The following is a 14460-nucleotide window of genomic DNA, read 5'->3' on the forward strand; positions in this document are numbered from 1 at the left end:
AGTAAAATTGTTGATCAGGTCACGATCTATCTGTCCTGGAATTTTCAGATGAATCGGATAATCGGTTGTTAGGTTGCTGCCCCTGAAATGGTAATTTTAAGGACATTTTGCTGTTTTTGGTTATTATCTTGAATATTATTATAGATAGAGATAAAATGTAAACAGCAATAATATTCAGCAAAGTAAGATCTACAAATAAGTCAACATGACGAAAATGGTCAGTTGACCACTTTAGGAGTTATTGCCCTTTATAGTCAATTTTTAAACATTTTTCGTAAATCTTAGTAATCTTTTAGAAAAATCTTCTCCTCTGAAACTACTGGGCCAAATTTAACCAAACTTGGCCATAATCATCATTGGGGTATCTAGTTAATAAAATATGTCCGGTAACTCGGCCAACAAACCAAGATGGCCGCCATGGCTAAAAATAGAACATGGGGTAAAATGCAGTTTTTGGCTTATAACTCAAAAACCAAAGCATTAAGAGCAAATCTGACAGGAAGTAAAATTGTTGATCAGGTCAAGATCTATCTGCCCTGGAATTTTCAGATGAATCGGATAATCGGTTGTTAGGTTGCTGCCCCTGAATTGGTAATTTTGAGGAAATTTTGCTGTTTTTTTGTAATTATCTTGAATATTATTATAGATAGAGATAAACTGTAAACAGCAATAATGTACAGCAAAGTAAGAACTAAAAATTAGTCAGTATGACCAATATAGTCAATTGACCCCCTAAGGAGTTATTGCCCTTCATAGTCAATTTTTAACAATTTTCTTAAAATTTGAAGATTTTCATTAACATTTTCCACAGAAAGTACTGTTATAGATATAGATAATTGTAAGCAGCAAGAATGTTTAGTAAAGTAAGATCTACAAACACATCACCATCACCAAAACACAATTTTGTCATGAATCCATCTGTGTCCATTGTTTAATATTCACATAGACCAAGGTGAGCGACACAGGCTCTTTAGAGCCTCTAGTTTTTGTTGCAATCAGTGATTTTTACGAAATAGGATTTATCCATCCCTCTCCACCTTGAGACAAGTATCTTTGTTGGCCATTCCATTTTATGAAACAAAGCAATATAAACTCCTTCAATTTATCTTTTACATTTAGTTAAGAATGGGGAATACTTGTGAAAAGTATAGAAAAGTCATATGTTTATACTATTGTAAGATGAAAGACTCGTAGATTAAATTTGTAGTATCCTTATCTGATTCAAGCCACCTCTAGAATAGGTTTGATGCCATGGTTTGATTGCTGATAAAATTGATGTTGGATATGTAGAAAGAAATTTCCTGGAGCACTTGAAAAACAAAGCAATATACCATTGTTTGTAAGCACACTTATGTAGTCTTGGTATCTAATGCAGTTATGGAAGATACAGTTCTTCACCTTTGGTTGAAATTGCAAAGAAACATAGAAAAAAAATTTAATCACAAAAACACTGAACAAGGAAAAGGCGAAATAGCAAAATCAAAAGCTCAAAATACACCAAACGAAAGTTATATTCCTGACTTGGTACAGGCATTTTCTTATATATAAAATGGCGGATTATACCTGGTGTTATAGCAAGCTAAACCTCTCACTTGTAGAACAGACATAATACTGTCCAGGATTTCCTATTTATTAAGTGCTGGAGGGGTAAATGTCGAGTTTCAAAGTGAGTTTTCATTACGCTATTTATTTATCAAGCAGTTTATGTAATGTGATTTACGCACAAAAACCACGTTGTTTTGGCTTATCTACAGGGACAACTAAATATTTGCCATGAAGTTTTTACAAGTGTTGTTTTTTTAAATTTGAGTCTTTAAAGATTGAATTATCATGAATATTAATAGACCCATTCAGTATCTTAATTCTTATTTGTATCAACAAACTCGCAGCCTTAATAGTTATCAAAGGTACCAGGATTATAGTTTAATCCTCCATACGTCATATATATAACTTGTATTTCAGATTTTTCCATGATGTCAAAATTGTTATAAAAAAATTATTGTTTTTCAGAAAGATAAAATATGAGAGACCGATATTCTTGCCAGGATGTAATGTGTACTTTAGAGTGAATGACAGGTTGATACTCAATTAAGTTGATTTTTTTCTTTTTATCCACATATCCATTCAAGTGTTCATGTAAATCCTAGATAAAAAAATTTAATATAAAAAATTTTTTTAGTTACATGAAAATTATTCCTTAAAATTGCTTCATTAAAATGCATTAATAATTATCAAAGGTACCAGGATTATGATTTAGTACGCCAGACTAGCGTTTAATCTACATAAGACTCGTCAGTGACGCTAGGATCAAAATAGTTGTAAAGCCAAACAAGCACAAGTTGATAGCATTGAGGACCCGAAATTCCAAAAAAGTTGTGCCAAAGGCTAAGGTAATCTATTCCTGGGATAAGAAAATCCTTAGTTTTTCAAAAAATTCAAAGTTTTGTATCAGGAAATTTATAAAAATTACCATAGAATTGTTAGTCATGTCAACATCGAAGCGGTGACTACTGGGCTGGTGATACCCTCGGGGACAAACCGTCCATCATAATCAAAAATGATTCACCAATGGCCATTTTAAATTCATAGAGTAAACAGAAATAAAGGACCAATTTCAATTAAAAAAAAATGCTTGTTAAACTGGGGTCACACATACACAACTTTAACTGCCGTCTTTGGTAGGAGCATTCCCGATAAAAATTTGTTAAAATTCAGATCAATATCTTGTTAATCGTGGCTGGAAATTCAAACTGCTTATCAAAATTTGTAAAAAAAAAATATTGAATTATGACAACAATCAGATATTATTCAGGAAACGTCCAAATTCAGCCGTTCTCCCTCCGATTCTAATATGATTTGCATCTTTCACATGGTTAAAAACGACCGAATCTATCCAGACAGCGTCCCGATTCCGACGAATGCGATTCGACATGCATCATACAGCGATCAGACAGTGAACTGACGCTGACGGAAGATATCCGTTAGAAAACTGTTCCCATATTTGGGATGAACAGTCATGCAATCCTATCGCTGTACCGCATTACCAACGGCTTTGTCTAAACTCAGTCGTATCGTGTTCTGTAATTGTCGGGACTCAGATGAGGGTATTGTTGCCGAATTTCGTATATATAACGGGACTTTTCCTGAACAGTTTCGTACAAGATGCTTCGGATTTGGGATGCAATCTGGACTCAATCGACAAAAAAACAGCAAAGACAAATCTCTCAAGATCATGCCCGTTCCACAGGAAACCGTCCAGAAAACACAGAACATTGTTACAACTTTGATCCGATACATCAGAATCTATCACGACATAATCACGATTGTATTTCGACTAGACAAAATCGGACGAGTTTTTCCGAATGTTACGGGACGCACCTAACTGTTGGGGGTGCTAGGTCGACCTCTCTGATCCGTAGGAATCTGTTACGAACGTATACTACAGCGTTCAGGCAATAATAGGACATTCCAGATCATTGAGGATAGTAATCCGACTGTTATACTTTTCGTGTCCTAATGCTGTCTGATCTCAAACGGGAGCAATAATCGGCACTGTGAGAACCCCGCATTAACGAAAATATGAGAATTCCGAAGCCAACCAAATTCCTTGTTGACGGTTGTGTTATAAAACCACAAAATTGCAACAACTTTTATTCCGGAGCACCTGAAATCACCTCAGTTTTTTGGTAGGTTCGTATGGCTCAGTCTTTATTTTTCTATGTTGCTTCTAGTGTACTTTATTATTTGTCTGTTTGTCTTTTTCATTTTTAGCCATGGCGTTGTCAGGTTTATTTTATTTATGAGTTTGACTGTTCCTCTGGTAACTGACACCAGAGAAGGTTTCTTTAATCTGTTGGTCTCGATCTGATGAGTTTTAAAAAAAATGTTGATTACGTTTTTATCCGTTGAGACTGTAGTCTTGATAAACATAGGTTGCTTATTGGTAGAAACTAGTTTAAACTAACCCTCAGTTTTGGTGTGAAAATTTTCAAATCTATGTTCATGTTTGTTTTAAAAACTTTTCCAGCACTAAGAGGATTAAACAGTGACCATCATTGATCCTGTCATACTCTTTGTGTGCATGTCCCGAGTCAGTTACATTAAAATAGTTAGTGTTGTTTGTTGCTTTTTCAATATGTGATTTTTAGTGCGTAAATTTAAAGGTTTTTCGATTCGAAATGATTCGGAATGATTTTGTTATGCGGTCCGTTTTACAGCTTATTTTTCGGTATGAATTATGTTTGGAAGAAGCGTCTTCATTTTTACTTATTAAAGTTGTTTACACTCTTGTCATTTACAACCATGATACATACTCGTATTGTATATTGTACATTATATTTTGGAATCTGTATATTGTAAAAACAATCTTTCCAGACGGTATTATCTTTCATATCGTATCTAACTCAAGGATTTGCTTACCTTTCCGAAACATCTTAAATCACCTAAGGTTTCTGATGAGGTTCTTGTGCACTTTCCTCATTGTTTTTGTCGTGTTTGTAATTTTCGTTGATTTTTTTATTTTTCCTATGCATTTGAAATTCCTTCGAGCAAGTCGAGAGTCTCTGTGAAGTTCATGTGGACAAAATGTGCTCTAATTTTTTCCTTTTTTATTAATAAAGCGTTTAACTCCAAGTCGTTTCACTTTTTAAACGATTGCGCATCATATGTAATATTGCAATATAACTCGTACTTTTGATGATTGGAACTGACTTAATAAAATCAAAAACAAACATACTTTACAAACACACCAACTTATAATTTTTAATTGGTAATATCAGAAACTAAACATTGAGTAAATACATGCTTTTTAGCCATTTATAAAATCAAAAGCCCATTGAGAAAAGTAAATCAAATAAGATTTAATTCGTTACATCAAATCAGTTGATTATATTTAAAAAAGAGATTCCTTTATATGAAACATGTGTTGCTAGATGTTCACACTCTTAGGTAAACTAAACTACTGCAGTATTCGAGTCTACGCCTTGTATGGTGGTGGTGGTGATGCTGTGAAATTCCGCTGGCCTGTCTTTTCATTTTCGACTTTTAAACCCCTGAATATAAAGAAGAACATGGACATTAAACACCATCGCTTATATTCTGACGATTTATAGGTTTTTTCAACACTTCACCATAAGTTAGTATCTTAAGATTACATGTATAAAGCCGGATTGAATTCATATTACCCAGTGTTACCTGTTAGCGACACTGAAAAATATCACCAACAATAAAATGATGTTATGTTTTATCGTATATCTCCAGAATACGTCCATTGCGAACGAAGAATGGCAATATGTAGTTCTTGATCTTCTTAATACCATTCATGTTGTTTTTGTTTATTTTGGATAAGTTTTTGTTTTGTTTAGTCTAAAAATTAATACACTTTTTTTTTAAACATATGGAAATTTTCGCTTTAAATTCTAAATAACGTTTTATGAGATTTGTACTTCAAACTGTCTTGATTCGAGTGGCTTTGATGAGTCTTATGTTGTCAAAAACTGCGTGAAGGGTACTACGTAATTAGCCTGGTATATTTTATGCAATTATAATATAATAATAACATATAATATATAATACCACAGAAGCGCACCATATTGTGAAATATGAACTAATGACAAAGATTATATACATGATATAGTTTACCTGCCATTACATCTATTCCAAAATTTGATGGTCAGTAACAGTATAATAAGGACTAAAAGAAATATGACGACGCCTATTCCTACATAAATTCCTGTCATCTTCGAACTGTTGTCTGAAACTTCAACTGAAATTAAAACTAAAAATAGTAACTTCATACGCTTTTAAATTCCCGTCAAACAAATATCTGAAATCCAAACCCATTAACTGTAAAATTTAAACACATTTTGCAATTAGAAAAGAAGGTCCACAACGGATTTTGTAGATATGATGACGGTAGTTCTAAGGGTTGCTTTCATTTTTGCTAATATCGTGGTTTACGTTTAATATTTTGACAATATCAAGTCAATATGAATAAAACGGTCATATTGTTGTTGTGATTTTGAACTATCTGTTGTCTTTATTATTCTCCGTTATTCATGGTTGATTGTTTTTTTTATCATCTTTTGAACTTCATGACCTGTTTCGAGAAGCATTTAGACAAATTCATTCAGGTAACTGATAACGTTATCTATTACTTCTCAATTGTCTAAAAGTTATCTTTTAAGAACACTTTAGCATGTTTACGAACTTGAATTATTATCTCTTAGTGTGTATTAAAGAAGTATCGTAGTAACATGTTACATTTGTGTTTTCTACTTTTGTTTAAATGAAAGATAAAAATGAATAATTACCTTTCGGGAAAATACATTTTTCGTTCCCTAAAAGATAAATTGTTGCATTGTATATATTTGCGCATTTTTATATCAAGAGATTTAATGTTAAATACAAGATGTTGTATGAGGTCCATTGAGACAACTCACTTAACCAAGTCACAATTTGTAAAAAATAAATTATTATAGGTCAAATTACGGTCTTCAACACAGCATTGGCTCACACCGAAACGAAGCTATAAAGAGGCCAACAAATGGCATGCGTAAAGCCATTCAAACGGAAAAAAACAGCTGTTTAATCTATATAAAGAAAACGAGAAACGAGAAACACATATGAACAACATCAACAAACGATGAATACTGAACATCAGATAGTATGTTGTGAATGTTCAGACATTAAAATTGAGAATGAGATATTTCTGAACGAGTAGACATAAATCTTTTGTAATATTAGATTTTTTTTAAAATAAACTTTAACTTTTAATTCTCTTTCGCGAATCTTCTGTGACGTAAATATAATAATTTAACCAGATACTAACAAAAACTACATACCAAAACAAAATGCTTCATCGCAAGAATCAGTGTAAGGCAAATAGTACACATTGTATGACAAGCAGTTCTTCACCATTACGTTGTAACTTTTTTTGCAACATTCCCCAGGCAAAAAACCGGTTATACAAGCTTTTCGTCTCACAATTTCATAAGGCCTCAGAGGTAAGGTACCTAAGTTGAAATACAAGACCAGGAAACTTAGCATACATCTAAACAGTTTGTTTTCATAAACTCATAAAAGTTCAATTAATAATGTGTGAATCAACGTTGATTAAGGACAAACCAAACTATTCCAGAAACCTGATTTAAATTTAAAAAAACGGAATAAATAGACTGAAATATGATGTATAGCGCGTTTGTTTGGCTATCAGCATATATATATTTTTTTCAATATTCAATGACATATCCTGGCATGTTTGATGTTAGAGTTTGCGATTAAAACAAACGTAAATGAAATAAATGTTTAAATAAATTCAATTTGAGATGAAGAAATTAACATTTTGTATCAAATAATTTCGGGCAGCTGTATTAAGACCTGATCCTGAAAATTTATATTTTAATTTGTAAAATAGAACAAACCATCTAGCCATATTGATGCCGAAGTCCCGCATGTTCCAGCATTGATACAAGTATTTGGCATATCCAAATTTTTTCCATTGACCTTTACACTGTACCACCCCACTGACAGAAGACGGTCACATATTGGTTTTCCAACGTCGTACACTGGACAATTAGTTCCACGTAGACCAGCTTTGTAAAGTGGTACAGCAGAACGACAAGGATCACTTGGTGATAGAACTGTTGAAATAAAAATTAACATAATAACTGTGTTAAGGAAAATGATATCCTATATTATAGCAAGTGAGATTAGAGTATCGCGTGATCCCAATTGAAATTTCAATATAACAGATTTCAATCATTAAAACCGAATTCAAGAGTGATGGTTACAACTGTTACAATGATTACGTTTTAAACAAATGCTGAGCAACATTATTCTACCAACAACTCGAGAGGATGAATATGGGTTCATTAGTAAAGTAATCACTACAAATTGTATACTTATACAAACTGGCTACTTAGACCATAGGTTGTTTTTTGTTGTTGAAAATATGTTTTCTTGGAATAGTCGTGTGTTTAAGGTTTGTATGTATTGTTGAACTATCCAATATGTTCTTTAAAAAAAAAAATCTGCAATTGCGTAAAGTAAAACAAACCAAATGTAAACTAGTAATATTTTTAGATTGATATACGATCAAAATTTACCTGTTGACGGTGTCATTGTAAAGTTGGTGTATGCTGTTGCTGGACACTTGTCGTTTCCTGAAAATGTAAAGACTCGTTTCTTAATTTTATATGAAAACTAACTAAAATTAAAGACATGTTAACTATATTTCATTACGTGTAGTCCACAAAACAAAAGGAGCACGCTCAACTTACCAAACCAGAGGTGTTTGAATGACAAAATAGGGGGGGAGTAATGAGTCCCTGTACAAATATCAAAATATTTTCAAACATTAGCTATTAATTTATCACGGTGTTTTACAAATGATCCGATCCCATAAATCTACTCAAACCGTACAGATCAAGATAACAAAAAAGAAATTGAGAAAATGGCATGAATTTTAAATGGTAGGAGATCACAATCATCGACAAACTAAGCAAATCCACACATTATCAAACTTTCACCATTGAGAGTTAAGCATATAGATTAATTCGTCGGATGTTTATTTTGTTTTTAAGAGCACAAAAACTAGTCTCTACTGACTAAACAAAATATACTAAACTTTCAATATTAAAACTACTTAGCAGAATGATTTTTGATTTTTAACCTTGAAAATTAATGCAAAACAAATACCAAAGCAATATGCATAATCACATGTATCGGTGTACGCCAGGTAATACACATAAAAGGCGCCACAGTTCTTCATCTTTGCAGAAACAGTGCTTTTACAGCATTCACCATCATATATTCCACGTACACAGAGCTGCCTTTCAACTATTCCTTCTGTACTGTTTGGATTAGATCCTGTAAGAGCAATATGCATCGTGTGGAAAATTTCTACGTGTACATGATAATTCTATTATACGACATATTTATTTGACATTTTATTTCATTTAGAACAAAGGATATTTTCTTTCTTCGGTTAATTTCATTGAAGGTCATTAAAGTATGTAGATGCTGCTTTGAATCATTTTCACATCAAAATCGAAGGAGATCATATTTATTAAAAATCTAGGGTTTTAATTCCATTTTACAAATACTGTTTCTCTTTGAACATTCCTGGTGAAAGGTAAATCTAGAAGAGCGCTTCGGACCTATGAAATTTATCAAGTGTTGTTATCGATTTTTCAAATATAAAAACGCATTACTTTGTTTTTTCATCATTCTTGTTATCTTATTTTGTACATTGCACAATCATGAATAATAATAAAAAAAAAATATGCAATGAGGACAGCTGTTACTTGAAACTGACAAGCACGATGATATGATAGTTTTTGGAGTTGGTCATAGTTACATAAAGTACCATTTAACCATATTGGTGCTGCTGTGTCGCATGAAAATGTTGGAGGACAGGATGTAGGCATTTCAACAAATTTGTTGTTTTGCTTTACTGCGTACCATCCACTATCTAATCCTCGATCACATGTGGCACTTCCCACATCATACAATAAACACTGCTTTCCACGATATTCTGCTTTTGGAAGCAATTTATGGTTACTACAAGGGTCTTTCTCAGAAGCTCCTAAATGTCAAAAGGACAAAACTGTACAATTAATTTAATTGTCGTCTTTAAAAACAAACATAGCTTAACTTAAAATGCATTCATATTTATAAGATGTGGTATGAGTTTCAATGTGACAACTTGCCATCCAATGTTCTTAAGAGTAATTTAATCAAGAATACTTTAAGTATATATCAGATGTTTACCTATGGTAAATTAATTGAAATAAAGTTTTTTGTTCACAGCAATAATTTTCTTTTCTAGTTTTTATCATTTAAATTTTACAAAAGGAAATGCAAACGAAAATTTGCATAGATACAAATATTTGATTTTGAAATTAGGCTGTACCAATGCTTATCAGAATGCAGTATTTTTCTGTGTAAATGTTTCAATTAATCTTGCTTTTATACTTTAACGTATTCCATTGATGCCTGAACCAGACTTGTGGTAATTGTAATTGTAATCATTAATCAGCTGTAATTGATTACAATTTTTCAAGTAATCATTGTAATCATTAATCAGCCAAAAATCTGATTACATGTAATTTAATTTAATCAATTACTTTTCAAAATGCCCTGTAATCCTGATTACATTTTGATTACATTCTGATTACAATGAAAAAATCTTGAACTGTGTTTGTGGTCAATAAATGAACCTTTTTGTTATTCTTATTTAATAGAAATTTAACAAGTTAAGATAGTTTGGTTTCCTTTATCAAGCATGTTAATTGATTTGTATACTTCAGTAAAAAATAAACTGTTACAATATTAAAAAGTCATCATTAGCCTCAGAAGGCCTTAGTAAAAAATATTGTACATATATTCACAATTTATAAAAGATGTACATATATATATTTGATAAAAAAACTGTTATATTTAAGCAAAATTATATTTTTCTTTAACCCTGAATTATAATCTTCTTTTAATGTGGTGATTATTGTAAACTTTGAATTGACAGGTAGGAAACCAATTAAGGTTATTATTATTGCAATTTCTAATTAAGTAGGACAATATGTATGATAAAAGATTTATCAGACATGTGAAAATTACTCTAATTAGCACAAACTGAATTAAAAGTTGGACAAATATCTTGTTTAAAATAGGCATTTTTTTTGTATGTACTTAGACTGGACATGTAAAATGCATTGACTTATAGTACTTGTATTTAGTTTACAATTTGTTTAAACAATTCTATTACATTTTTACATAATTTTTATCTGGTAACTTTATTTCATCCATATATCAACTTCCAAAAACTGCACCTTGAAATACATATAAAGTCTGGAAGAGGTCAGAAGACTAACAGCAAACTCTTTATAAAGGCTTTAAGCCATATTCAATTGAAGTCAAAATAATTCAGAGATCAATGATAATAAAGTGTAATGGGTAACATAATGTTCATGTGTGTCTGTAGTGAACTTTTGTGGTTTATTAAATAGATGAAGTTTGAAGTTACCATTTTAAAATATATATAAAAAAATCCTTTCTAAAAAATACTATAGTAAGTTATATTAAACGTTAATTCATTCACATCATTCAAAATATTTTTTTTTTTTTAATTCATTGTAATCAGATGTAATCATGACTACTTTGCCAATGTAATCATTAATTTAATCAGACACTTTTAGAAATGATGTAATCATTAATTTAATTTAATCGTACAAATGACAAAGTAATTGTAATTTAATCAATTACATTGAAAGTAATCGGACCCATCTCTGGCCTGAACTTATTATAACATTAAAAGTAACATGTGAGGAAAATTGTGCCTATATCAGTATTTTCGATTAAAGACAGTTTTGGAATGTATTTCATTCAAACATAATGCACTGTCCACTGTGTTGAAGGCAAAACAAAATTGTTTTGCGCTTTGTCCGTAATATGAAATTTCAAGGTTAAAACTTTTTTTGTTATATTCAAAATTTTTTAAATTTTGGTATTGGAAAAAACGTATGATAAACAAATTTAACATAATTATACGAAAAATATGAAATGAAATCATACATTTGTACGTCATCCAAAAATGCATTTTCAAATGGTGCGAGAACAGAGTTATTGGATATTGAGTGTCTTCAATTCTAATATGACGTGCTTCTTCTGCTTTGTAATCAACACAGTGATAAAATTCTCGGTATGTACTTAGGACAGACTCCTATATGTTCATAATCATGTCTGTTACAATATACCTCCGACGTAAATCCACATGTATCGTAATCCATATACAAACGCTATGTCGATTTCGCTGCGTTAAAAATCACAATTGAATAAAAGCATACAGAAACGTCATTCTTATTCTGATAAGTCAGTGTTGTTTTGACAATATGGCAGCTAATTAATGGTCGTATTTTAAAGCCGAAGTTTAACGATTGTCACCCGTTTGTAAACAATCAACAAAAAAGCATGGATATTCAGACGAGCACGTGTATAACAGGTACAATAAAATATAGTTAATCTTGAAGACCGAGCGATGTTTAAGTTTGGTTTTTCATTTGTATTTGCGTATTGCGATCACCGGATTTTTTCGAGAAAGGTCACGCTGCATACGGAAAACATGTCGGCGAATTGTTTGCTGGAAGTAAGCAATAAAAAAAAGTAAACTTCTTCTAAATTTGGACAAATTACAGAAATTTCTTGAGAAAAAATATATGTACATAAGTTTTATAATTAAAACAAGCCATTTTGTTATAAAAACATATGCATATTATTTTTTTTAATTTGAAGTTCAATATGTCTTTAACATGACGTCTAACGTTTGTCTTCTAAACTCGAATCAATATAGTACATAATATAGGTGTCGATTTTTTTCTATTCTATTGCATTCTTCGCACATTTACTTATTTCAGCAATATTATTATTATTATTTCTATTATTATTATTATTATTATTATTATTATTATTATTATTATTATTATTATTATTATTATTAATATTATTATTATTATTATTATTATTAATATTATTATTATTATTATTATTATCATTATTATTATTTTATTTTTACAATTATCATTATCGTTATTATTATTATTAATAAGTAGTAGTAGTAGTAGTAGTAGTAGTAGTAAAATTATTATTGTCGGCCAAATAAGATATTTAGAGAATTAGATGCATCGAAGAATTTATACTCAAGCATTCTTGCATTTTGTAAATGATTTGATATTTATCTGACTATTTATTTTGTTATTTTATTTAGTATCAAACATAAAAGGCATAATGAAGTATATCGTGCATTTAATGTTTGTAATTATTACGAAAAACGGTAGATAAGCTGAAGTCACATTAAAACACCGTTTAATAGATAATTACAATTCAAAACTATGATATATACACATACCTTTATTTAAGAAGACGAGCAATAAAAGTTTGACATACTGTACTTTCATCTTTTGCGGTCTTTCATATTACTGAAAACAACTAAAGCACACATGTTAAAGTTATTCTTTTTTCTTCAATAATACCATGGGTACAAGAAACTTCCTGGTTAACTGTTATCACTGATAACACGAACAAATGTTTGTTTGAAGATCAATGCAAATTCATTGACAACAGTGATATTGATTTTTACAAAATTATCGAGAATACAAAAATTTTCTAGATAATGAAACTTCCCGATTTTAATCTCTTAATAACTTTAAAGATAACTAGGTTAATACAAAAAAACATGAACACATAAACAGTGCTATTAGCATCAAAGGAATCTTATAAACAGTTTATTTTAAGAAATTAATATACTACGTGTAAGGGCCTGCATATCTATGTGTTTTAATATAGGGAATTCCTTTTCTTTTTGAAAAATATAATTCGCCGTATGGTCAAAAACAATCTGAAGTTCTTTATGCCCCGCAACTGAAAATTGGTGGCATATTGTTTTACCCCTGTCCGTCCATCTGAACTTTCGACTGTTTGTCGATCCGTTCGTCCGTCTGTCCGTCCGTTCGGTAGTACATATGTCCGTCCGTTCGGCCGTACATATGTCCGTCTATCCGTCCGTTTGTCTGTCCTATTAAGGGCATATAGTTATTCAGCTTAACTTTTTGATCCCTCTGAATTTTTCACTTCGCTGCCTGTTTGTGCATATTTGGAAGATGTGCTTGTGGTCAGGGTTTTAATATTTGCTCTTTTGGGAGATTTCTTAATGGATATGCTCCTCATGAGTAGAAGGGAGTTACAGAAAAGAAGATAGTTGATCTTTGTCTTTTTTTGAGTATTTACTTGCATAAGAGGAGCGTTTCCTGCAGACAACTCCTCATACAGTTTGAATGCTACAAAGTTTTCACTTTGCTGGCTGTTAGTTGATATATTGAAGGTGTGCATGTGGTCAGGGTTTTGATTTTTATTAATATTTGCTCTTTTGGGAAATAGCTGAACTTTGTCATTTTGGGGTTGTAAACGGTTTACTTTTATAGATATTTTTTTTAAATAACACTTTGCATCTGCGGAGACATCAATTTTGTCCCCGAGACAATAATATCTAAACAGAGTGATTCGTTGACTTTGTTATAATACAGTTACATCTGAGTGGAGTGCGGGTGCATCACTTTGTAAAGTTTTTAATATGTACTCATATAATATTACAAAATTGAAAACCGCAGTCATTTCATGTCTTTATGTCTTAGAATATAATGGCCATATAAGTACTGTTTAATATGCCAATAAATTTCATACAGAAAACAAAAGTAGTTTAACCTTCTAGGCGTATACATATATCTATATATTGAAATACCATAGTATTTCGAATAAATGAAGCATCTCGTTGGCAATCGCATCTAAACAGACACAAACAGTAAAAATGAATATTTCGAATAACTGTTTGTAACCGCAAGAGGGTATTTTATACCTTTATCTTGAAGATATAAACCCAAATCTCTATATTCCTTTTGTGTGCTTTGTATACAA

General features: G+C 31.1%; 1 protein-coding gene across 1 annotated transcript; it reads right to left on the bottom strand.

Moving 5' to 3' along the window:
• Positions 1-4782: 4782 nt before the first annotated feature.
• Positions 4783-12991, bottom strand: LOC139525997 (uncharacterized). Its single transcript, XM_071321182.1, has 9 exons — positions 12899-12991; positions 9368-9586; positions 8698-8868; positions 8106-8162; positions 7422-7640; positions 6843-7013; positions 6312-6338; positions 5641-5764; positions 4783-5051 (listed from the first exon to the last, which is right to left on the bottom strand). Exons 1-9 carry the CDS (start codon positions 12945-12947, stop codon positions 4976-4978), a joined length of 1113 nt encoding a protein of 370 aa, XP_071177283.1. The 5' UTR covers positions 12948-12991; the 3' UTR covers positions 4783-4975.
• Between the last annotated feature and the right edge of the window lie 1469 nt (positions 12992-14460).

Source organism: Mytilus edulis, chromosome 6, assembly GCF_963676685.1.
Source record: "Mytilus edulis chromosome 6, xbMytEdul2.2, whole genome shotgun sequence".
In the NCBI taxonomy this organism is placed as follows: domain Eukaryota; kingdom Metazoa; phylum Mollusca; class Bivalvia; order Mytilida; family Mytilidae; genus Mytilus; species Mytilus edulis.

What these genes read in the sequence shown, in the direction of transcription:
- LOC139525997 (XM_071321182.1), bottom strand. Translation starts at nt 12,947, where the DNA reads ATGAAAGTACAGTATGTCAAACTTTTATTGCTCGTCTTCTTAAATAAA. An exon ending in TACAATGACACCGTCAACAG is followed by an intron (nt 7,641 to 8,105) that starts GTAAATTTTGAT and finishes TTATTTCAACAG; the next exon opens with TTCTATCACCAAGTGATCCT. An exon ending in AAAATGTATTTTCCCGAAAG is followed by an intron (nt 5,765 to 6,311) that starts GTAATTATTCAT and finishes TTTTAATTTCAG; the next exon opens with TTGAAGTTTCAGACAACAGT.